We start from the raw sequence: 27156 nt of genomic DNA on the forward strand, positions 1-27156 counted from the left end.
TAACTTTATTTCCAATAACCTAGCATGTAGTAGATTCTTCCTATCATTCTTACTGATCAAAACTTGATCAGGGGTCAGTCTTCAGTAGAAATGCTTGACTTTGTTTCTTGGCAAAGAATGGCTTAAATAGTTATAATGTTAGATAGTCACGAAGTCAGCAAAACATACAGCTGAGCAACTGTTAATTGAAAAGGTAAGAAGAATTAAGTACAATACGGATTTCAATTTTTATTCCTTCTGTATGATATGCTTCTCTGAGGTGGTTCTCTTCTGTTCACCATTAGAAACTGTTGGTATAAAACAGAATCTTTTGCTGAAGCTCATCTGACATAACTGTAAGTGTAGTTTATGAAGTAAGAGTCTCCTTAAGTTTTTTAACTAAGGCAATTTCAATAATTTTGTCTTTTTTATTCACCTTTTACTAAAAGGTAAGCAAAGCAAACTTTGGGTATTTTTCCTAAGTAGCTCAAGAAAGTATGTGGGAAAACATCTGAATCTCGCCAGGTTACAATACCAAATAATTGATGTAGTTCCACCATGGGTAAAAATATATCAAGATCATGTACTATAAGAATTTGAGAGCTTTAAGAATGTTTTAATCACGCCTTTAAACTTGTTTATTTATTTTACTACAAAACCTGAAGCCCATACATCTCTTACGGGTCTAAAATCATGCACATACAAAGTTGACTAGTACATATGCAGTAGTTCAGAGTGTCGTTCCTTAATGCTGTAGTATATGAACTGTATTTCTGGCTGCCATAGCTTTACAAAGCCTTACATTGGTTTGTTCAGTATTTTCCTCCTGTGAATCTTGTCGTACCTATGCAAATTCGCCTGTTAGACAAAAAAGCCTGGCTACAATTTATCTTCTCCTGTGTTTGCTGAAAGCTGTGGTCAGAATTGTGTTACATTCTTACAGTCATATTTTTCTACTGCTTCAGTTGATCTTGGACTATTCTGGGAGCACGCCTTTGGTTAATGAAAATATGTTTGCTGCTGTTGCATTCAAAATACAGTTATTTTATATTTCAGAGAGGAAGAAAGGCTGGATTGGATAATTCCTTTCATATTTATGGTAATATTAATAATTCATTTTCGCTGAGAAGTTAAAGCCCTTGAAAATCATATATTCTGGAAGAAACACTCCTCTGTTTTCATCTTTTTACTGCTCTGTAGTTCGTGGATGGTTGGCTGAAACTGAGCAGATGCTGTTCTTAGGTGCAGTTTGGTCCCTATTCTTTACAGGACCACCACATCAATGACATGTCTAGCTCAGGTGGTTTGCTGGTATTCCACAAGTACAAACTGGAAACTGCCTTTCTGTAAGAAAACCACAGTACGTAGGCTGATCCCATTAGAATCATAGAATCATTTTAGTTGGAAGAGACCCTCAAGATCATCAAGTCCAACCATTAACCTAGCTCCGGCACTAAACCATGTCCCTAAGAAGCTTGTCTAAACTACTTTTAAATACCACCAAGGCTGGTGACTCAACCACTTCCCTGGGCAGTCTGTTCCAACACTTGACAATGTTTCTGTGAAGAAATTTTTCATCATATCACCAGTGCCAAGTATAGTGGCACAATCGCTTCTCTAGTCCTGCTGGCCACACTATTCCTGATACAAGCCAGGATGCTGTTGGCCTTTTTGCCCACCTGGGCACACTGCTGGCTCATATTCAGCCAGCTGTCAATCAATACCCCACGGTCCTCTTTCCTCCAGGCAGCTTTCCAGCCACTCTTCCCCGAGCCTGTAGCACTGCCTGGGGTTGTTGTGACCCAAGTGCAGGACCCAGCACTTGGCCTTGCTGAAGGTCAGACAATTGGCCTCAGCCCGATGATCCAGCTGGTTCCGATCAATCTGTAGATCTCCTTCCTACCCTCCAGCAGATCAACTCTCCCACCCAACTTGGTGTTGTCTGCAAACTTACTGAGTATGCACTCAATCCCCTCGTCCAGATCATTGATAAAGAGATTTAACAGCCAGTTCTTTGCCCATCACAGATGCGAGGGTGAAAAATCATGGACTCCACACAATTCAATATTAATTCAAGCGAAGGCATTTATTACAGAAACAAGCCTCCTTATATATGCAGTTATTTCCTGATCACACGTCCACGCTCCAAGCATGCATTAGCTGATTGGATATTGTCCATGTTCACGGGCTGTCCACGTGCCCGAGTCTCACTGCTAATAGCTCTGTTTATTTACATCTTGTTGAGGCCCTGTTATTGTAGAACTGCCTCACTCCCACAGCAGGTCCTGTTTTCAGCTTTCAAGCTGGCCTTGAAATTCCTTTGAAATTCCTGGATAGTTCAGAAATAAATCTCCATCTAATAGAAACCCATCCACTCAACAATCTCAAGAAAATCCCTCAAATCTCCCACACACAGAGTACACCCATCCAGGCCATGAGCTGCCAGCTTCTCCAGGAGAATGCTGTGGGATCTGGTGTCAAAGGCTTTGCTGAAGTCTAACTACACAACATCCACAGCCTTTCTCTTGTCTACTAGGTGGGTCAGTTTGTCATAGAAGGAGATCAGGTGGGTCGAACAGGACCTGCCTTTCATAAACCTGTGCTGCCTGGATCTGATTGCTTGTGTGTCTTGTATGTGCCATGTGATGTCACTCAGAATAATCTGTTTCAGCCTTCACTGGCACTGAGGTCAGACTGCCAGGTCTGTAGTTACCCAGATCCTCATTCAGCCCTTCTTGTAGATGGGTGTGAAATTTGCCAACTTCCAGTTGACTGGTACCCCCCAGTTAGCCAGGACTGATGATAAATTAGTGAAAGTGGCTTGGTGATCACCTCCACCAGCTCCCTTGGGTGTATCCCATCTGGCCCCATGGCCCTGTGTGTGTATCAGTGGTGCAGGAGGTCACTAACCATTTTCCCTTGGATTATTGAAGCTTAATTTTGCTGCCTGCCCCTGTCTTACAGTTCAGGCGGGCTGGATAAATAGAACTCAAGTGGTCTTACTATTAAAGACTGAGACAAAGAAGGCATTTAGTACCTCAGCATTTCCCGTGTCCCCTGTCACTTCTGTTAATCAGGAAGAGCAATACCTTCATAATGGTTATTTGTTGCCATAGGCAGAGTCATACATGTGTTGATTTAAAGGTGCACAATGCAATCCTGTGCTGAACTCTCTATTTAAATGAAGTGAGGTAGGAAATGATATATCAGGATCCTCTGCAGCAGGGATGGTCTCCTGTAGTTATCTGACTATACTGTAAGCCCAGAAGCTCTTGAAATGTGAACCACAATTCACATACTTATCTCACAGGAAGCACAGCTCTGTATTTTGAATAAAACAGTGCCATTTTATTTTGTCCATTCTGTCAGTCCAACAAAGTCCAGTTTAGGCTGTTTTAAAATATATTTTCTGCAAAGTAACTACTTTCAAAAGCAAACATTAAGGAATTGTAAATAACATACACTTAGTTAAAAGGAAAAATTTGATAATTCAATTAATGCCAGCAAAATAATTCATGCTGCTATTGGACACAAGGCTTTCAGTCCTGATACAGTACACACTGCATGCCACATTTCCTGCTAACTCAAACCAGAGAGAAAATGGTCCTTTCTCTTTTCTCATGGTAATTTTATTCCTTGGCCTCCTTGCTTCTTGTTTTCCTATTGCTGATTATTTTTTTGGTAGTATTGTCTAGAAGAAAACGGTTTCTTTCCAGCAGTGGGCTTTTTTGTATGTTGGTGGACAGAATATCAACAAATAGACCTTCTGTACTGATTTCCAGCAGAACTGAGAGGAAGAAATGCGAATCCTTCTTGCATGTGTTTGTAAAGGTCTGGGGATGGTGAAGAAGTATGACTTCTGAATGTAATAAGAAATTTTTTTAAATGGTAATTTAAGAACACATAATCATTTCCCATGCTGGAACTGATACATAAAACACTCAAACTAGAATGACACTTCTGGTATAGAATCTATTGGCTTTTTTTTAATATTAGAAATATATCAGTATGTTATAGGATTCATAGCTACTATATGAGTAACTCCTTTATAGCAATTAGACTGCTAGATGAGAATGTAAAACAGTGCTTCTTATAATCTCTTTCAGCATCTAAAGCAAAAGGGACACATCTTTCCATCTAGATATTCAGTTTTTGTATCATCTTCCCACGCAGTTGTTAACAATGAGGTGGAATAACTGATCTTTTCCTAGACTCTGATTATGGGGCAGCACTAAGCTATATTTGATTCATCTGTTTGTTGAACTTACCGGCTATGAGAGACTACAAAGCATTTTAATAGTGGGCCCTGAGAAAGAGGCACTTTATTTCTGAAATTAATATTGAGCCCATGAATTCGTATTCCAGTTAAAGACCTATTTTCAAAGTAAATTGTTTTCAAAACATGCATTAAAATTCCTTTCACGTTTCGCGTCTGCCTCCGACCTTCTTTTGCCAAATGTGAGGCTTTAGCACTGTATTTTCATGTTTTAAGCAAAGTTATTCTCTTGTTCCTGTGTTGAAGACTCATTCAAACAGAAGAGGATTGAAATACAGTCTTCATTGTGCCGCTGAACCAGCAAGTGTTCAAGAAACAGAACTGTTGCTGGGAGATCTGAGAAACCACAATTCACAGTAGCCCTGAGGCCTTTCTAGAGTCTGCCTCTGCCAATGCCAGCAGGTTCCAAATGAAAAAACTCAGAGCCACTGTTTTCTTAATGCCAACTCCCCAGCGCTGCCACCCTACCCTGGTTAATCTGGCCCCAAGAGTGATATGCTGCTTTTTTAATTACCTCAGGCACTTCTGTGTTACCAGCATGCACCACTTTTTTAAAAGTATGATTGGTGATTTGGCCTATTTTAGGCCAAAGTAAGAGCACTGTGAAAAACATTTGTCTTCTAATGCATGCTGAAGCATAATATTCAAACGCAAGGAAACTGATGATGGCAGTAGCACGACATTTAGCAGTACAGTTTTACTTAGTATCTTTAAATGTAACTGAACTTTACCATTCAGCAGCAGAGCATAGAGGACTCAGGGGCAGCTCTTCCATTATGGACATTGGAGTTCATTACTAACACATCTTTACCACAAATCACCTTGGTAGTATCTTTATTTTCTTTGTGATGACCACAGACAGCAGCAGTCCAAATGCCAGCAACACAGTGGGCGTTATAACTACAGAAAAGGATGGTGCTGTAGCCCCCTGGGAGGTGGACACTGGCTAAAAAGCATCACAAATGCCACTGTTACATCTCAGACAATAGCTCACATTGCAATCTCTCTGTCTTTGCCCCCAAAATGCCTTCATCTGAGTACCTTCTGCCTTCTTTGACAGTTAAGTAATGCACGGAATAGATTGATGTAATAAAATAATTTTAATATTAACCATTTATAAACTAGCATTTCAGTGTACAGCAAATAATCTCTTTGTTTGTCAAATGCGTATCCCAATGTGATAAGGTGTATAATTTGGTTTAACAGCAGAATTACACTAATATGTCTGTGGATTCTCTTTATCAGCAACTCATTAGATGAACAATAGCTGTTCTGCTCATTAGCTCTAATACTACAGAATTGTCCACAAAGTAGCTCCGTGCTGGGAGTGGGATAATTGCTCATCAAGAGTATACTTCATCCTTACTGTTAAAAAAAATGTTATTAGAGTTGTTACAAGAGTAAAAGTGTTCATTGTATTTATATAGTGGTTAATGGTCCATAGTCAAAACTGGGACCTCACTGAGATGTTATTCAAACAGTTTATTTAGATTTCTATTTAAAGTAAGGCATTATAAGAGTGTGAAATAAATGACAGGATAGCAAGAAAAGGTTTATAGTATATTTTTGTGTCTGTCATGCTCTCTTTTCTAGAGCATTATACTTTTTATGGATTTTAATGCATTTTCCTATTTAAGGGCAAGCATAGGGAGTAAAAGTCCTTCGGGGCTAAGTGACTAGATTATGCCTCTAATTTCAAAATCAGACTTTATGACTCAGCTGATCCCTTCCATTTCCATGGTTGTTATCTATTTACACAGGTGGTTAACAACTTTCAGCAATCTGTGGTAACTTCCTGGCCCTATGAAATTCAATTTCAACATCAACTTCAAGTCATATTACTAGGTTTAAGGTACTACCATATGGAACCTGAAAAATTATGACAAGTATATTGAGATTAATCCTAAATTACAAATAAAAAGATTAATTCATCATCATGAATTAAAGTAGTCCTTTCAGAAATGGAACAGATGACTAAAAGACAAAAAAGAACACTGTCATATTGTCTGTTTGCCCTTAAAAATACTGGATCCTGTCCTGCCATAAAAACTACAGGACTGAAGCCCAAGATACATTTAATTCAGTGTGAAGCTAAATATACTGGCGCTTGGGTTTGCAGAAGGCTTATAATGAAGATATGGTTTGTCTGTATTTCTAAATTGACAGTTCAAAGTTATCAAAGCCTTATGTGTGTTTTGAGTAATCAAGAGAAAAACTGCATAAGGTTAGCTCATTTTTCCTAATACTTGTAATATTTTAAAAAGTACACTGTAGCAGACTTAGTACAAATATATGTAGATTAAATTTGATGGCTAAAAATAAAGCAAAAAAAAAAAAAGAAATCTGTGTACATTAAATATACTTTTACTAAATCAACTAACTGTTTTATAATAAACAAAATATTTTTTAATTTCTCTGTGAAGATTGTGGCAGGACCTCTAACACATCAGCAAGCTCTGTGACCTTCTTTCTTTGTAACCTCCCTCTGTAATCTCTTGCTCTCACTAAGTGTTTGACTGCTTTTGTTAAGGGTCAGCTCACTTTCCCTTGCAGAGGCTGACCCTTGGTGCTCCCTGGCAGGTTATCTGCCATTTCTTCTTCCAAATGTCTGTTATTGGTGCCTCAAAATTGTATCTCCACTTTTCAGTAAAAATAAATGCAAATCGAAGAAAATTATTTTGTAGGTCTCACAGTCAAATTAATGTAAACAAATTGATCAAAATAATTTTTAGTGTAAGAGCTTAATAAAGCAATAAATTATTCTTTCTCCTCCATCTCTCTTAAGAAAAAAAAAAAAGCTGCACTTGGAAGGGGAGATCAGGTTTACTTCAATAGGGTTTGCCAAAAGACGTTACAATTAGAACACTGACAACTACTAATTTGATAGCAAATTTCAGTTGCCTTCTAAAAAGCCTTTATGGATCTTCTGGTAAACTTGCCAATTCTCTGATGTCTGCACTTCTATTTATATTAATTTCTGCTTTACAGTAAAGGCAGACAATTTTTCTATTTTTTAAGCAATTTCTGTCTATTAAATTCATATATGAAAGCTTTTAACACGAGGCAGGCAAGTCTGTGTCCACAGTTAAAATTTTTAATAAGTTCCCAAAAATATTCAGGTTGAAGTCCGTTCTAGCTTCCTATCAGTAACTTATTAAGTTTCATTAGAATAAAAACCATAAGAAATTACTTTCATTTCAGCTTTGAAAAATTGCAACTCATTACTAAAAGGTCAAACTCAATCCTGACTGACACAGTTGCAGGACACTTTGCTTTGCTTTGAAGTTCATACTTGAAACTATTCATACTCTGATAGTTATGGAAAATCTGTTAGCAGTTTATTATTTAGCTGTGAGAATGTGTGTGGATGTCAGACATACCACAAAGCTGCAGTTCTGCACTAGAACAATTGCAGAGGAATGTGTAGGACTGGGAATTGTGCATTAGCATTCTGGCCTTGTCATTTACTATTGGCTGGTCTTGGCTAAGTCATTTTTCTGTCTCTAGTTTCCTTTATTTAAAATACATACAACAAAATTTGTATTCACCTTTATTAAATGTGAATTTAAAAAAAAAAAAATTACTCATAAAGTACTATGGGATTATGAAGTTTTATTGCAGGATGTATCAATGCAGATTATGTCACTGTTTAAAATACTACAACTTCAACTGTTTTGGATATTTACAGTTCTCAGGTGTGTAATAAGTAGAAAAAACACAGTGGGTTTCCACCCAAGCAGTACATTTGAAGCATGATACATATAAGTAATACCTTGGGTATTACCTCAGGTAAAACGGTAGTAGCTTTTAAATTCATGTGATAATCACATTGCAATTACATTTTATTTTCCAAATGAACCCTTGTTCTACTTATACACTTTTTTGCTTTGAAATAGCCCCTTTGTTTTGAATCGAGTTTTCTGGAGATCAAGATGGAATCTTTCACTTGTTATGACATTTTTTCTGACACTGAATGTATTTTCCCTTAGGCTCATGCCTGCACATAGTCATGAAAACATTGAGCTTTGGGATGAAATCAATATGATTTATTTTGTTCGCTTTTATGTGGTCTTTCTGTACGTTTCTGTAAGTTGTATTGAATACTTTCGCTCTTTGGATTCAATATTTTGTAAGTTCTAAGACATGAAGCTGCCTTTCATCATGGAATCACAATATAATTTGCATTGGAAGAAAGCTCTGGAGGTAATTTTGTCAAACCACCTGCTCAAAGCAGGCTTTCCTTCAGCATCAGACGAGGTTGCACAGGGCCTTATCAAGTTGAATTTTGAAAAAACTCCAAAGATGGACACTTCATAATCATAAAACCTGTTCCAATTCCTACATATCAATTTTTTTTTCTTTAGAGGCAGTCAAAACTTCCCTTGCTACAACTTGTGACTACTGCCTGTTCTCCTTCTGCTGTGCACCTCTAAGGAAGGTTTCATTCCCTTTTCTCTACAATTCCTCTTCAGCTATGTGTATGGTCACCCTTCTCATCTCCAGGCTAAAAATCTCAGCTGCCCTAGCCTCTCCTCCTCAAATACTCCATCCTCCCAACTACCTTCTGCTCAGCCTCGTGCCGGTGTGTGCTGGGAAGCCCAAAACTGAACACAGTACTGCAGGTACAGTCTTGCAAATGCCAAATAGAGGTGTTAGCTTTCTTTCCTTGACCTGCTTGGCTTCCCTGTTCAGTCACTCTAGACACCAGAGATCTAGGCCCTATATCAGTTGGAAATAAATGCCAGAGTTTGGATAAAATAAAATAAGTAATTGTTTTCAGCTGCTGAGTATGTTTTCATAGCTTGTTGATGTGATAAAATTTGGATACACGTTTACTACCGTTCACCTGAAGTCACGAGACTGTGCTAGAGAAGGATGGCTTCAAGGAACTGCAATTTATGTTGACATAGGAGCTGTACGTTACCAGCTGCTGTTGTTCGCCCTCGGTATGACTTAGCCATGTAATTTGCCAGAAGTAATGAAGAAAGTAGCTGGTAGAGAATCTGCCCCTCTGCAGTTATTCACATATACAGAGAATATGAGGGGTTGCATTTAAAACATACAGATGTTGGAAGAATTTAACCTGCCTATCGTTTCTTCAGTTAGACACATTACAAATAGAAATAAAAACAAGATGATATTTTTAAAATCTCTGTTTATACACACTTTCTACTTCAAAATTCATGCCACATGTATCTACAAGCAGTAACACTCAAGACAGAATACTTGCCTGTCTAAATCAGTGGGGAATTACAAGATACATATATATTATTACATCTATTGTAATGGCAACATCATAATGTCATCCTATGTAAGAAAAAAGGGCCCTTGACTTCATTGGCTGGTGAGAATTTCACACCAGAGAAGAGGCAGAAATGAGTCTTTATCTGCTGATGTGTTGTGTTACTAAAGATCCTTAATAGAAACTGCATGATTTGGATTACTTGCAAGTTTTAGTACTGCTGCAGTTGCACTAATGCCAGATTGTTGCATTTTCTTAAGACTGTAAGAGCATTCATTAGTCTAACAATTTCTAATTCTAATTTCTAGTTATTTTGGCCACCCATATTGAAGGTGGCATGTAATACAGTGTATACTAGACACATATTTCAGGGCTAGGAAGGCTGGCTGCAAGTCTCTTGCTTTAACATATGACAATTGTTCCTAAACTCACACTTTAATGCACTCATTCTTTTACCAGTCTTCAGTGGTTTTTACTGTAAATTATTTTTTTCTGTTACTGTAAAAGACCATTCCTTTCCCCATGATTGAAAAAACTCTGTTTTTTTCTGAAAAATTAGCACATAGATCCTAAGAAGACATGGTCCTCTCTTTTACATTATTTTCATTAGCTTTTGTCAGATTAACCAGCATAAGGATGATGTTCTTTATTGATGTTTTTCTCACAGATCTTATTCTAACAAGTTACATATATGGTCAAAGTACTATAAGTCATATATGAAGAATACTCTCATTAAATTGTTCTGCAGCAAACAGAATTCAGAATATTCTTTCAGGCACAGCTTTTGAAGAGGAGAAAAATAATAGCAAAATATATCTATCAGTGTTTCAATAATTATCACATCTGCTAAGTAAAAGCTAAAGAATATCAGTACTGTTTTGAAAGTAAACTGCAAAACAGTGATTATATTTCATATTCAACTGTTAGACACATTAGATAAATGGTTTTTATATTATAAAGCATTAGAGACTATATTTTTTCTAAAAGACTCACTGGCTTCCATATCCTGATTTTTAATAAAACTTCTAGATGCTTTCCATCTTGCCATTCATGAGACACTCAGATTAGTGGGAACTTGAAAATGTCAGTTTGAAGTGTTTGTACACACAAAATAAGAATCTAAGAAAGATTAGGATTCAGAAGTTATTAACTTGTTTTCCTATGTACTTTACAGTTACAAAGCTGGCTGAATTTATTGTGTTTTCTGAGAAAAATTATGAAACAACATTTTAATCTTATATCTCAAATCTGAAACTTTACAGAATTACCACTGGTTCTTTCCATAAGGGCTTTTGTCCCTCAACTTGTTAAAAAGATCTTATTTTAAAGTAGACGGTAAAAGTACAATATTCTGTGTATAACCGTAATTTAACTACAAAATAGATTCAAAATTCACCGAGGTCAGTGTTACTTTTTTTTTTCCTGACATCAGCAACGCTGATTTCATTATTATACTTTGTACGAGCTTTATGATGAGTGATTATCATTCGGCAAGTTACTATCTATAGACCATGTTCTGTAACTTAGTAAGGCGATCATATTACCAATAGTAAATGTATAACTATGAAATGTTAGCATATTAGTTTGTGAAATTATTTTACCTGATACATAATTGAATATATTTATTGTGCAACATGATAGATAGTGCTAAAATTATTTAATTCTAGTGTAATGTATGCTGAAGTCAGTATCTAGGGTTTGGGGTTTTTTTTCTTTACACTGACCTCACTGAACACTTAACAGATCCAAAAGTGGTAAGTATTATTTAGGGAATACTCAAAAGCTCATTTCTGTTCAGTTAGCATTGGAAGTACGGAAAGTTATATTCATTATTTGAAGACTACAATACACTGCCCAGCAGTGAAACTCCACACTGCTATTCGGGGTAAACAAAATCTTTTAAAGTCTCACAGATCTTTGGAGTTTGGTCTACTATAGATAATTAGTGCCTTATCCTAATGTGCATTGGTGTGATTTACTGACAGGATTCCTATTTCAGGTATGCATTGTTTATTATATTTACACAGAACAATTCCTGCAAGTGGTGTGCAACTTGTAGGTTGTTCCACTGCAACTAACGGACAATTTTGTGGCATAGGTACATGAAGTCTATAATTTATACACATTTATTTCCAAATGACTTGCATCAAAGCAAATTGCCACTAAATCACAGTGGTGCTCCGTGTACACCAGTAGAAAATCAGATCTTTAACACCTAGTGATCCTGTGTACACTTTTGCTCTCCTCTTGTGTTTCAAATGTTTTATGCCTTGCAGACTATGATCTGTGTCCTTTTAAGTGTCAGCATCTTCCATTTCATGCTGACAGACCCTGTTGCTAAAAGGCAGGTACTCTTACTGCTCCTCTAGTTTACCTGACATCAACAACTAGTGTTTATTCAGTTATTTTTAACATTTAATTATTTTTCAGGTGTGGTTTTGCACTCTGCTTTGCAGCTGAACACGTGATTTTTAAAAAGTAAAGTGTTCATCACATAGAGAACTTACTGTGCTTTGTATTTCATATCCATGTATGCTTCCTTCTTTTTCCCCTGTCTTTGAAATATCCCCTGTGTATATATCCCCTTACAGAAGAATTCAGCTCCTTAAAACCATAATTGTGCACATAAGACTTAAAGAGACTGATCAGGTACTATGCTTTTCAAACTTAGTCTTTCTCTTTTTCTATTGAAAATACAGAGATAAAGGATGTTACTCATGCAAAATGGTGAGTTGAGACATTACAAAGCAAGTAGAAATTAAGCCAAAATGGAAATTAGTTGATGTTAACTTCCTTCCCTCCCCTTAGTTTATTATAGGAGTACTGTGGACACCTATGCCACTGAAAGATGTACAACTTACTTTTCCTGTAAATATGATACCCTGAAGTAAAAATTTTTGTCCTCAGTGGGTTCCTTTTTTTTCGGCTTGCGAATATCAAGTGAGTCGTCATTCACATACAGGTAGTAACGGGTATCTTCATAGCACTGGAACTGCACTGAATCTCCTTGGTAATGCATAATGAAAAAGTGATTATATTCACTCAGCTGTGAAAACACGAGACGTAAAAACATGTTATATTTTTTAAGGTTTTCTGTAGGGTTTCATGTGACAGAAATTCATGCATGTTTCTGACTCACTATATTTTCAGTTATTTTCTGAAGTGACACATATTGACCAATTTTTTCGATAAATCATTGGTAAAATCTAATCACTTTGGGACAGAATCTGTGATAATTATGAGTAAAATAATACCTGTCTCCCTCAAAGAGCTGAGTATTTCCAGACCCATAGCTGCATTCCTATGCTTCACAGAAACATGAGCAAGGTTTTCCTCTGCAGTACACCTGATATTTGGATAATTTAGGATTTTCATCTGGTTATTTTCTTACCACAGATCTACCCCATCAACTGACACTAGCAATAAAATGTCAATCCACAGTTTTTCTTGCTTCCTTTGGATTAAAATCAGAATGTTACAGTACTAACTGCTCTTAAACAACTGTTCTATTACCTATCATTTGTCTGTACATCTTCAGTTTCTAATATGCTTTCTTTTAGATCCATCTTTAGAGGAATAGCTGTTGTCAAAACAGCCCATCTGTGTGTGTGGATGTGTTTGGGCTTTCCAAGAACTTCTGTGTGTGGATGAAGAAAAAGCTAACAGAAAACACCACACCAGAGAGAAGGAGAGTATGTGGCGAGAGGTAGCCTCTGAAACCATAAGCCTTGGAGACCAGTAGCCCTGTCAAACCCCTCCAAATTGGTACCAGCTCAGGGCACCCAGGAGCTGCTCAACATGCCCAAGGCCTCCAGCACACACTGGCACCCATGGTGGGACATGTCACCCACATCACATCCCCGCAGGTAGTGGCTGCTAGAGGTGGACAATGACTACAGGGCAGTTCTTGTCAGCACAGTTGCTGAAACGAGGGACCTGCTGTGTGACTTTGTGCACAGCTGCCTGGAAACCCCTGGAGCGAGGGTACGAGCCCCTGCTCCTGTGTGTGCACTGTGTGAGGGAGTAACTGAGCAGACTGTGTGAAGACTTATCTGCTGCTAATAGTAAGAACTTAGTAGAAGGTTGAGATTTGTGTTTCCCCCAGATTGACCTTCTGTCAGGGAGCAGGCAATTGATAATATCTTTGAGGGAAGACTGAGATGGTAAATTAAATTAAAAAATCAAATTACTTCATCCTCCCTTTTGAGTGATCTGTTTGAACACTCTCATCCTACCCACAAAACCGTTCTAGAAATCTGAACAGTCTGGTGTATTATCATTGTACACAATGCTTAAAGAGACCTCTAAAATGAAACTGAATGCTTGGGGAAAAGCAGGAGGACATTAAAGAGTCCCAGATATGCTGAAGATTATAGCATTGGCAATAACCACCTTTCCATGGAACATGTCCTTTCAGCCCATATGACAACAGGGGTGTTCTGCAGTTATTGCAGAGTACGTGAAAGAAACTTGAGGATACACCTCTTGTATTAGCAAAGCTATAATGGGAAGCAGCTAAAACATTCTGTCCTGATCAAGCCAGTGTAACTGCAGAGTATCTGCAGCTTCAATCCAAATGTCCTGTTTTAAAAATTACTGTTAAGAAAGTTGTAGATAGTTTGGTTGTAGGAAAGAAAGACCTCCTAGGGACTCAAAAAGGTTACAAGGAAATAAAAATGGAATAAGAGAATCTGGTGACTTCAGAAGAGAAAGAAGAAAGAAAACCTGCAGAAACAAGGAGAGGAATTAATATGTACAATGCCAATATTCCCCCTAGAGCAAGGGATACTCCATTGGGGTCTCGTAAATGTGAAGCCAAAATTAGGTGCTTGCAAAAGCAGATCAAGATAAAAAAATTAAAATAGCTGCTGTAGCTGCATGAAGTGATAGAAAATGATACGGAAAGCCATCACAGGAAGATGATCTGAGGAGTGATATTGTGTGAATGGGAGAAGAAAGATAAGATTTTGACTGATGGATTCAACATTTCTTAAAAATGTCATTACTCTTGTAATCTGACCTTTCTAGACCAGCTCATCCGCTCATCCAGATTTTCCAGAACCTGTCTAAGGATTTGTACCAGGTGAAAACTACTTTGTATCTCCCTGCATTTTACATAAGCATAATAATACAGGAAGCATTTCCACCTTTCATGTTTTAATTGAAAGTCAGATATTTTGCCTGTAGATTGAAAGTCAAGTCAAGTCAGAAGTATGGAAAAGTTCTTGTTTTCCTTTTTCTGAGGAAAATACTAAAAAATACTGAAGTAAGAAAGCAAAAAATCAGTCACTTAATGAGTAACAGCAGGATGCATTTAGCTGCACTTTCTTATACCTATGTTTGCATACACACACTCTCTCACACATGCTTTTATTTGTTTCATCATGATTATATACCTGCTTGAAGTCGGGATCTTCATGGTTGCATGTTTTCATGTCATTTCTTTCCACTGAATGATAATCTGGCTCTGAACAGGATGCTTTTAAGACCTGTGTTTATAACCACTCAGATTGGTAATTTTGTCTTCATATTTTGCACTTCTAATCCACCCAATTAAAACCAAAACTCTCCTTTTTATGAAGTCCATTAATAACTACATTCAAATTATCCAGGATGAATAAGTTGATGACTTCTCAAAACACTTCCATTAATACCTTATTTTTGTATCATTTGCAATGCAAAATTAATGGGGTTGAAGACAGACCTTTAAACTGTTTAACTCCCAGATTCTATTTTGCAATGCAGCCAAGACTGAGCCATGTTGTAACAGAATACCAAAACTTTATCACAGATAAGGAACCTTGTCATCTTCCATATGATAATTCCTGTTGAGATTAAGATTATTTGGGAGACACTAAAGATGCCTTACCTCATTTTTAGATAAGAACTGCTTTTAATCATGTCAAGAAACATAATCTGGCATAACCTAGTACTTTAAAATAGGTGATTGGAGAGTAAAATCCATTAGGGCTCAACACCAAGTTCTTTCCCTGATTTGGTGGAACTTCTTTCAGAAAATTAATTTATGAAAAGGTAATCTCTGAACCAGAAAAATCCTTTCAAAATAGTTGCTCTTTCAAGAACAGAAAGGAAAATCCCAGTGATATAATAGGCTATAAATAGAATTAATGTATCATGCAACAGAATTTCCCCAGATAATTTCAGGAAGTACATTTTATGGAAAGTCATCTGTGAATTAAAAACAAATTAAAACCATCAGAGACTTAATTTGAAGAAGCATTTGGCAATTTACACCACCACGCATGGCCAGCGCTAGATGAAGGGTCATTCTTTATCGCAACATAAACTGTGTAAACAAGCTTCTTAGACATTTGCCCCGTTTTAAAGGGTAAATTCCAATATAAGATTTTTCCTCAGACAGATTTTAGTAAAGGTTATAACCTTCCAATAGGGAAAGCCATCCTGGCCTGCGCTTCCTACTATAAACAAACCTTCACAAGACTGGAGAAAATGAGGATGCCCTGACCACAGATGGTAAATGTTTAAAACCGGATAATACAGTTCAGCTGCATTTCTTTTCATCACATTCCTTATGTTGTAATTTGGGTTGATTAGGAGAAAATAATTCCCCTCTTAAACTCATCTTTTTTCCAAGGCAACATTCCTGCTTCTTCGTCTACTTTTATTTTGTGCATGTTTTCTGGTTAAGAAGCCCCTTCACTTCCCCCAGAGGCTGGAACCCAACACCACCGACTGTCTCCTAGTGATAGTAGTCAGCTACCTAACCAAATGACTTTTGCAATAACCTACTTGAAATATTTCCCCACAAAGAACGGACAAAGGTAGTCAGAAACTGTGAAATAAGGGAGGTGGCAAGCAAAGGAAAACAAATTTGAAAAGGTCTGTGGGAGAAATTGTTCTTTAGCCAGAAAGAGCACTCACAAGTTACAGAGGAAATTAAATACTTCTTACCTTCAGAGAGAGATGCTTCTTACCCTTGCACAACAGGACAAATTCATTAAGCTTTGATCTCTGTGTGAGGATCACGAAATTTTTCGAATCTGTTTTACAAAGAGAAGAATGTTTTAATAAAATGTGTATCACCATGTAAAATGAAGCATAGGTAAAAATATTTCATAAAGAGACAACATTCAGGTTCACATTACATTGATAGGCATAGGAATAGAAATAAATACAATCTACTCTTGATATTATTCTCTTCTGTAAAGTATGTAAAGTCTATGGCTTTATGATGCTTTAAATTTGCTATATATATACACTTTATTTGTCTATATTTATGGTTAATGTTGGAATATCCATTATACGTGAATATATATAATATGAGCTATAAAGGCATATATACTAGTACTTAACACATACATGTAATATACATGTTTATGTAATATACCTGACTAGTATGTGTCACTACAGAAAATGTAAGATTTTTTCCTTTTTATTTTCTGCATGTTTCCTAAGTCAAAATATTTCCACTGTCACAATCACGGGTGCATTGGATTTACTCCCTTTTGACATAATACTGGGGTTTTTTTCCACTGCAGGAATTAACAGTATATCAATAATAAAGGATACTCCTCAGCCTGATACCTTTTGGTGCTTCAAGGCTTCAGATCCAAGTAAGCAACAATTAAATAAATTAAGGTACCTTTGTCAACTGATACGGCATACAAGAGGATTACCTAGCAAAGCCCTGACAGCTATCCAGTGACATCACTTTAGATTGTCTCAGCTGCAACTGTCCAGCTTCAGCCATAGCATGTAAGAGGCACAACAGCAGGCAAGTGAGATTTCGTATCCAAGTCGAGAGTGTTCTGACTTAGAGGTTAGAGTGGCAACCAAAGAGGGATGCAGGAGTCCAGCCAGTTGACCACGGACATACGTCAGTGTGAGTTACATCCTAACAATCCTTGATTTTCTCCATCTATAGAGTTTATTGTGACTTGTTTATATATTTTTTAGTCTGAGGAAATCCAAAGGAGTCTAACTTTTCCTGTCACCTTTGAAAAACGTGAGAAGTGGACTGTCATGCAGACAGTGAATGTCAAGGAAAGTAAAGAACCTTTCCATGATTTTGTATGTGATACTTCCATGCTCTGATGGCCTTTGGATGAATTACCTAGCCTCTCTGGTTGCTAAAACCTTACCAGAGTCTAAGGGGCAATGTTACACAGTCACACAAAGAAAATGCTCTGAAATGAACTAAATACAAGAAACCACTTCTTGCTTGGCGTGTCCCTGAAATGCAAAGTGTTGGAGTTTGGGAAGGTACCAATATATTATACTCTTCTCTAGAAATCCTCATTTGGCCATTGTTCAAGGTGCAGTCCTGCACCAGAGGGATATTTGCTCTCATGTATTACAGCAGCCCTTTACAGCTGAAATTGGAATACCTCTCTTCTACTGGATACTTGGAACTAATATATCTTTTATTTTTCCAAATATTTCTTATCCTTACAATCTGAAAGTTCAAAAAATGTGCCTCCTCTTTCTTCATAGTGATTTATTTTGGCTTTCCCCTTCTATTACAACAGGTCTTCGCTAGCAATAAAGCACAGACACTTTTTTAAAAATTGTTTTTTCTAGCTCATATACATGCTATTTCCTCATACACATTTGTCTTCAGTCTAAGACATTACTCACAACTTGCAAAGGCAAATTTTATTACTTCAAAGATTACTCTGTTCTTATGTAACACAGAAAGGCTCCTTAATTTTTAGTATTGTCCAGCAACCTGGCATAAATGAAAATCTGGTATAATAAGTTAATTATAATGTCAATTCTAGGTATAAAACTTTAGGAACTTATTTTCCTACTCTCAAACATCTCTTCAAAAGAAGACCCTGACAGAGAGAATTATACCTTTTGTTGCCAGAGGAGTCTTACCAGGTACTGCTGATTCATCACTTGTGAACACACTTAACCACGCAATATCTAAAACAGAAGGCATTTAACACAACTTGGAATGAGATAGTCACATTCTTCAAATTCAAAAACCTCACAAACAATTGAAAGAATTGGTTTTAAACATAATCTGAGAAATAATGAGTAATAGCAATAGGCAGCAGACTTCATTTCATATAGTTCTCTGAATTCATATAACCCCATATGATTGTACATTAGACTTACGAACAGGTACCCCAAAGTCTGAACCCTCAGTCTAATAAATGTGTTGATTGGTTAATTATCTTTTGCAAAAGAGAATGCACTTGAGAAAACAGAGGTCAGTAATGAGATGTAAGGCCTAAAATTTTAGCAAAGAAAAGCCTGAAAGTCTTTGGCAACAGAGGTGAGGACCCTAATATGAAATGTACAAGATTGGAAAGTAACAGGTAGCAACAGCAGGGGGGGGTTTCTCGCTTTTCTAACATCAGCCTGGATCATGTAGCCAAGGATCTGGGGATGACCACACCCCCTTCAGGTCAAAGTCACAAACAGCTGGTTCCTAATATGATGTTTGTGGTTCTTGTGTTTACATATACGAAAATACCATGTAGCTTTTTTTTTTTCTTTCTTTTTTTTTTTTTTTCCTTTTTCTCGTAGGAACAGCAGCATCTTCTACATCAGGATTGTCACACTACCAATCTATTCACGAACTGCTTCTATTAGATACCTATACAGGTTTGGGTTCTCTTCATAAATTAGCAATAATAATTGTATGAGTTATTTCAATATTCTGTGAAGTTGTCAAGTAAAAGATACTTCAAAAGATATAAAGCACACTTAAATACCTTACCAGTTCAGCTCTCATAATTCACAATATAACAGAATAAAAATAACATTAATTTAGTTTATAAATATTTCAAACAAGCCATTCTATGTCTTTATCTGAAGCATGTGTAATGGGCTTCTCATTCCTCTAAAAACCGGGATTTTGTAAGAAATAAAGTTTCTATAAGTTGGTAGTTATCTCACAGATTTCAACTTTTTTCTGTATTTTATTTAGAAATATGGTTTATTGTTATTTCTCCCTACTTTTACATCTCTGGAAAATGCATAATTCTAGAATAATTGCATTTGCTATTATTTGCCTCTTATCAAAATAATACCCCCTAACAACTACTTCTGTGATGTTAGTTGTGATATCATTTTTGGTGTCAATTAGAGAAGCACCATTTGAAATCAAAGAAGATGTGGCAGATGCACACCCCCCTTCCACCCCCACCACTTCCTTCGATATGGAAGGTGCAGGCACATCCCCCTCTTGCTCAACACATCCTCCCCCACCTCTCCTGCAATGGGGGTAACAGCTTATGTTGTTTGATTCCAGAGCCCATTGGCCAGGGTCGTTAAGAGAGAGGGGTGGTGGTGCAGAGGCGCCAAGCTGCCGAGAAGTTTCTGGGTGCCTACAGCCAGAGTTGAGGGGGGCGGTGCTGAGAAGTTTCAGGGCACCCCACAGCCAGAGTGGGGGTGCAGAGAAGCTTCTGGAATGCCCACAGTCAGATGTGACTCGGGTATTTAAAAGGGACCCCGCCAAGGCTGGCTTGGCTGTCCTCTTGAAGCACGGGCCAAATGCTGCCGCCGACAGCCCTCCCGGGACTGGGGCGCTGTTTGCCTCATCTCCACATACGGGTGAAGTGATAACCCTATTTCCTCGCCAGATAAGCGAGTATATTAAATAATTCCTTGCCACTTGGGAATGCTGTGCTTAAATATAAGCACGTCTATTTTCTTTAATAATTCCTTGCCAGATTCAGGCAAGCATATATTTTTCCTGGAGTCAGGGATGGCTCTGGCATTGTTTTTGGTGAGCCACATGTATGCACACTGTGGATCTCCATTGTTATCATTAGCTGCACCCAAAAAATTTCCTCGAAGTTGATATCCGAACCTTTATTTTATGTTACTGGAGTAACTGGTTGTATAAACCCCATTCCTAATCGGTTGCTTTCCCAGACTTTCCTGGACAGAATAAACGTTTTTTTTGGACCCTGTTGTTCGCCTAAAACTAACTTTGGGGTGGCACCATGCCAGAAGAGTTCCATGAAAAATAAAATAACTCCACAAATTACAAAATCTTCTCTATTTTTATCCGTTATGCCCTTGTCTCTGAGGATTATCTGTGCTTTTATTCTCTTAACAGCCAAGTGTCTGGACTTGCCATTAACTCAAATGGGCATCAGCAAAATAATCTTAATTTAAGTATATTAGGTACCTACTGTGAACTGGAATAAAAGTTTTCACATATTATTATCAGTATTCACAAAGATGCAATATAAAGTTGTGTCTACAGAAAACACAGAATCATAGAATCATTAGTTTGGAATGATCAAGTTCAACCATTAACCTATCACTGCCAAGTCCACCACTAAACCGTGTCCCTAAGCGCCATGTCTTTTTAAACAACTCCAGGGATGGTGACTCCACCACTTCCCTGGGCAGCCTGTTCCAGTGCCTGACAACCCTTTCTGAGAAGAATTTTTTCCCAATATCCAATTTGAACCTCCCGTGGCACAACTTGAGGCCATTTCCTCTTGTCCTGCCACTTGCTACTTGGGACAAGAGACCAACACCCTCCATGCTACAACCTCGTTTCAGGTAGTTGTAGACAGCAGTAAGGTCTCCCCTCAGCCTCCTCTTCTCCAAACTAAACAGCCCCAGTTCCCTCAGCCGCTCCTCGTCAGACTGAACATTGTACATAAAATAGTATTTTCAAAAATGTCCTATAGTACTATGCATATGGCTGGTGAATTTTGGTATAAAAGCATGCTACCTTCATGGGATTGTGAATCCTTGGTTGATATTTCATGATGGCCATCTTCATCTATGTCAAAATGCACTGTTTTTGAATCTTCAGTCAGTATATAGCATTTCACTGTTTCTCGCAGACTAAACCCTAATAAAAATGAGTTGTAATTAATTTTACTAGCAACAGAAAAATGGTAAAATTCTATAATAAAAATAACGTGTATTTTTATAGCAATCTTTGCTTGATAATCTATGTATATTTGAGCTATGAATGATATAGTCAACGTATAATAGAAAATACACAGTGGGCTTAAGCAGTCTTTGGGGCTTGATAGTGGTGTGAAGAAGGAAAGCAAAGATTTCTTCACTTGGAAGGCTATCTCAGTGAGAATAAGAGATGTATGCTGTACTTTTGCAGAGTTAAGTGTAAAAACTGGAGCTTGAAAAAATGTCTTCCAACCCAAGAGCCCAGGGGACAGTGTAAGAAGGGGGATTGTGGACAACCTGCAGATAGCTGTGTTGAGGGAGACTAGTATAAACGAGAGGAATCTGAACACGAGAGAGGGGGCCTGAATTAGCAGTTGGTTGGAGAATGAATGGGGCAGAGACCCCTGTGGGGAGCAGAGACCCCTGTGGGGAGCCAGAGCCAGAGCAAGGTAGTGCACAGGAACCTGCACACTGAGAGAGATGTGAAAAACAAATTGTTAAGTTATACATTTTCATACTGAAGAAGAGGTGAAATAGAGAAAGTGTCTTTGCAGCATACTGCTTCTATACAAGTTTCCTTTATTTCATAGATAAGTACTTGGCTGTTTCCCATGTTAACACTTTGAAAATTGGATCTGTGTACAAACGAGAGTTTTAGACTAGGGAGCATATGGCTGTCTAAAATAGCAGCATTTAAAAATTTTCCCTATCTCTACTGAACACAATTGTGTTTCTCTGGATGTCAGAAGGAAGTAGGTCCAGCCAGTTGTGTGTCAAACACAGAATACCACTATAAGGTACAATTTTGATTATGTTAGTCTGAACATTGTTTTACTGGAATAGGTTTGCTACTTTCAGATTCAGTTAAGACACTCTGAGACCACACAGACCGCTAGGGTATGCTGTAAGATGAACAGTCTTTTCTTTGCCAGAACAATTATGCAAGTAGCACAACAGGATACTCAAAATGCACAAGCAGTGACATAATGTTTTGGGAATGCTTTATTACTCATTTTACATTGATGTACCTCCTCTGAAACATCTGTATTTAAACAGAGTTGTTTCTGAGAAGCTCTTTCCACCCTGACCAGGCCGAGCAGAAACTCTGCATGTACTGTCAACAAAAGAGACAGACGATGCACACCCTGTCAGTCTAAGAAGAAGTGGCAGCTGTGACACATCGTATGTTGGACCTTCAGCACATGCACAGCTGATCTATGTGTAGGCAAAGGTTTTCTCTTCAAAAGCCTGGCAAGTAAGGCTATCAGGCTTCCAGAATACAAAACCAAAAAACAACAACAGGTTGTTCTAAAAAGCAACAGAACAACAACTACAATAATCAATACAGCAAACTTTAAAAAAATTGTTGTATTATGACAGTTACAGTGTAAGAATTCTACTTTTAATTAGAATTACAATGAGTACGGTGCCCCAAAAAAAATCATTGGCAAGCCTGCTGTGTCATTCACTCTTTTCTAGGGAGGTATAGGGGTACTTTAGGAATTAATGGTCTGAATCTGGTGGTATGAAAAATCTAATATGGCTACTTTGAGGAGTATTTGTCTGCTGTTTTTTTTGAAAGCAGCTTTCATTTTTTCTATTCCTCCAGGTATTTTTGGTTTTGAACTTACTATAGACAAGCTCTTCCAGATACTTAATTTGGCTGGGTTCTGCCTTGGATTGGAATCATTTTTGCACAATTACAAACATACCTGTTACTCAGGAAAGAGTTACCTGGCTTTCCAGAATATCTTTTCACAGTTCCTAGCGGAGGTTGCCGCTTAACAGGCTGCCTTCTATGGAGAGATGCTGCATGTGGTTTTTTGCGGCCTGAGCGGAGCAGCATTGCGGAAACACTTGAGAAATCCTGATAATGCGACTTGCCTCTGTTATCCAGTCCTAATGAAGGAGTTAGAATTCGTCACAACACTTCATGTTTTGGTGGAGAGATGAGTTTGCAAAGAGTTTCATTTTGATAAACGACAGTTAAAGGAAGCAGGATAAACTCAACTAATGTTTGACTGCTTGCATAACCCAAGCTTGTGTCTTGCAAGGCAAAAATAATGTGTTTCCAGTGACAATAAATAAGTTACGTATCTACACTTCCACTGAGATGCATGTTATCATGGATACAGTTGTGTTGACTGAATGTATTTTAAAATACTTCCTCCTAGATAAAATATAAGCAGTTTATGTGACTTTCATGTAATTAATTTATGCTTCTCAATCATAGGAAGCTAGCTACACTTTACTAGGTGGATTTAAAAATCGTATTCTTTTTGTCCTTCGGAATACACTTTAATATAATTTTCAAAGTATTCATAAGTGACTGAAAGTGATGCTAATTGCATCATAATCTGATGTTTAGTAAAGAAATTCAGCCTTATTGCAATCTTAAAACAAGGTTCAGGAAACATTACCTCAAGAATGAGGACTGGAGTTTGTAAATTTGAGGAGTATATTAGAATTACTTATTAATATCACAGTCACCAGAAAAAAAAAAAAATCCATCTCCTACCATTAGCAACCATTTACATTTTCAAATGATTAACATGTTCTTTGAAATTCAGTAATTTGACTTCAATGTGCTTTGCATTTTTCAAATGATGTTGTATTTGTGACTGTGTTTACCAAAAATAATGCTTTTCAGATTTGACAGCTAGATAATTGAAAGGATTTAAGCATAGCCTAGGCTAGATATTCTAAGGAGAAGTTGGTGTCTAAGAATGGGAACTACAGGACTGAGGAAATACCCAGGCAGCTAATAAGATATCCTGAGGATACAGCTTAAATCATTGCATTTCAGAAAAGCTAAGAACCTTACTTTGGTTTGAAGAAAGGGAAATTGGAATTCTCAAGTCCAAACAGTCTCCTGAAGTCAACAGTTTATGACAACTGTTCATGGCAAGCGTACACCAAAGAAAACAATGAGCTTCAATTTTGTCTGGTGCTGTGGTGAATGAACCAAGAGAAGATGGGTATAATTCTGGCCCCAGCTTTTTTTGTGCAGCTTTGCACAAAATAAATATGTATCAATAAAACCACAGAGATCATGGCTCTGACACTAGTGTAATGATTTGTGAATTCACTCCGGGGACAGGAGTTCCAGCTTCTGGTTTGGTTCAGTTCACTGATGCAGAATTTCACATTAAATATTTATGTGAAATGGTAGAAACGAAAGTCTTCTGTCCCTGGAAATTCACTTGTTACTAGGCTGTGAAGGCTAACTAAGGCTTTTTTTAACTCTCTTTGGCTCCTTAGTTATAACTAAACATTCAGTTAGGCCACTGAAAAGTGAAACATTTTTTAGAAATAATTAACTTATTCTTCCTAGTAAAGACGTCTCATTTTTCAAATGTCTGATAACTTGTAGTCAGAGGTAGAAAGTAAAGGCTGAGTCTTCTTCACTTTGCTGAAATTGTTTTATCACTGAGCATGCTAAATACAAGTGAAGACTCTTTATGGCTTTTGACTAAGTTCTAACTGGGACCTGACCTCTGCGAATATCTAACTGAATTGGGTTCTGCAGAGTATGCATGCAGTAGTGGCAGCTTGTGGATCTTGAGAGACGTTAATGTGATAGATTTTCGTCGTTAACAAAGCATCAAGACTTCAGCAGATTTAGGATGCTCAAAACCAGACATTTAATACCTTACAGAACATTACATTGGAAAACAGTGCAATTCTAGTTTGAGCAGAAGCTGTAAAGATCCCAATTCCTTATTTTTACACACAGTGAAGCAGTCAGGGAATTGTCTTCTGCTGGACTTGCCCCTCATGTACGGTATTTAATAATGCCAATTTATGTTGAGTCAGTCCTAAATGTTTAATGAAATGATTTTTTTTTTAATTGAGAACCAATGTGATGCCATGCAAACCATCTAGATTCAGAGTCTTGCACCTGCATTATTTGTACCCATTACTGTAAGAAAAGAAGGAGGATGTTTACAAACCAGGACCTGAAAGAATTCCTGAAGAGGGCAGGACAGTTCCAAAAATTTTCAGAAGCCTATTTAGGAAGTGGATAAGTTCTTAGAAAAACTTCTATTGAGAAAGAAAGACAGGTAATCTTGAAGTTCTGAAGGACTGTACTTAAGTTTGATTGTTTTGGCTTGGTTGAACAAGTAGGAAATGGAAAAGTTTATGGTAGAACTTTACTTCTGTTATCTTTCCTGAACAAACAAAGCTATCTACAATAAATAACAAAAGCTTCCATAGCTTGAATTTTCTCATGTGCCCTTTAAGACTGAGTGACATATAAATACTCCCATTTCAATAAGCCTTTTCCCTTATGCCATCTTCTTACACAGATGTCACCTATTCCCATTATTTTCATTCTTACTCATAGTTCTAAATGTTGTGTCTTTCTCCCTATGTCTTGTTTTAATGTCTTTCAGGCCTATTTTTTCAGTTCTTTTCTCTCTTCTGTAAGGTATACACTGCTTGAAGAGGGCTAGGAAGAGCTGTATATTGTTCTTGGCTGCAGGCCTAGTTAAACACAGTTTGTTTTTGAAACTTGAGTCTATTTTATTTTGTTTCACATCTAAGCTAAGTACAAGTGAAGCAGAAAACTCAAGCTATAGCTCTTTAAACTGCTGAAATCAGATATACTGGGGCACACTTGTGGACAATGGCAACAAAATAATCCTAACATCACAGAGAATTTGAACGTTTTTCCTGCTACATAGATGGTATCAATTCATTTATATGAAGGCAGCAAAGAAAATCTGTTATGTAACTTCTCCTGCTCTCTCAGTGATCTCCTTTCTTCTTAGCCATCATTCTCTCTTCCACTTACTCCCAGACACATCTGATCATAAAATTAAATCAAATACAGTACTTTAAAACAGAATTTTAAAATGTTGGAGTTCATTCACACAGTTGCATGATCCAACTCTTATTTCATAATATATTTGTACATTCATAACAAGGTATCTCTAAGATCAGTAAAGGATCAGATCCATTTTTGTGGAGTGTATTCAGCTGCAGCTGACTGCCCTGCTTCCAAACAACATAAGCAGCTCCTCCAAGTTCATTACAATTTGACAGTGGTTTAGAAGTAACTTTTGACATCCTATAGCTAATAAATAATAAGGTTATAATCTCTTTCAAATCAGACAGACTTTATGAAATCTGTACTCTAAGCTAGATATAGAAATATATAAAAATAGACACAAACTAGACTAAGGAAGAGATTTTGGAAGAAAACTTTAAAGTCAACAGAAAATACCACTATTAATTAAAATCTAAACAAGCAATCTGATAAAGTAATGTTATATTGAAGCCCATTTAAAACCCTGCTGTAATCTTCCACTCTTGCTTACCTTATTCTGAATGCTATTCTCTCTGCTGGGATAGTTCTACTCACCAGAGTGCTGGAAGCAGCTCTGTTACAGCCCATTTATTGCCTGAACACATGGCAGGAAGCCCAACAGCCAAATAAAGGAAAAGTCTCACATTAACCTAATCTGTTAGATCTCTACATTCACTCATTTACATAAATATTCTCATGGCTGTAACTACTACAGGAATTCCAGGAGTGTTGGAAATGCTAAGAACAAACTTTTAAATGTCTGTTTCCCTGAGATGCCACAGAAGCTGTCTTTCCCGGATCTGCACACAAATTTTTAGCCAGTAGTCCTGTGTAGTGCCTGAATGTAGTAAGAAATACTATTCTGATATTTTATGTCACTGATCTTGTTCTTGCTATCTGTCATTCCTTCCAAGGCCAGTTCATGGGCAGATCCTAGGTTTATGGTAATACAGACATCCTAAAAGCAGGAGTGTA

General features: G+C 37.3%; 1 protein-coding gene across 6 annotated transcripts; it reads right to left on the reverse strand.

Moving 5' to 3' along the window:
- Positions 1-234: 234 nt before the first annotated feature.
- Positions 235-26815, reverse strand: LOC309450915 (uncharacterized protein). 6 transcript variants are annotated; one of them, XM_082074137.1, is made up of 9 exons: positions 26693-26714; positions 26108-26178; positions 23103-23267; positions 21187-21309; positions 18336-18407; positions 16431-16519; positions 14894-14986; positions 12359-12543; positions 1475-3838 (listed from the first exon to the last, which is right to left on the reverse strand). In XM_082074137.1, exons 3-9 carry the CDS (start codon positions 23212-23214, stop codon positions 3730-3732), a joined length of 783 nt encoding a protein of 260 aa, XP_081930263.1. In that variant the 5' UTR covers positions 23215-23267; positions 26108-26178; positions 26693-26714; the 3' UTR covers positions 1475-3729. The 6 variants fall into 6 exon arrangements, with proteins under 6 accessions (XP_081930267.1, XP_081930263.1, XP_081930264.1 ...); XM_082074141.1 differs by lacking the exons at positions 1475-3838; positions 26108-26178 and adding an exon at positions 235-287 and having other exon boundaries at positions 26693-26808; XM_082074138.1 differs by lacking the exons at positions 26108-26178; positions 26693-26714 and adding an exon at positions 26737-26815.
- Positions 26816-27156: the final 341 nt, after the last annotated feature.

Source organism: Streptopelia decaocto (genome assembly GCF_964273445.1).
Source record: "Streptopelia decaocto genome assembly, chromosome: Z".
Lineage (NCBI taxonomy): Eukaryota > Metazoa > Chordata > Aves > Columbiformes > Columbidae > Streptopelia > Streptopelia decaocto.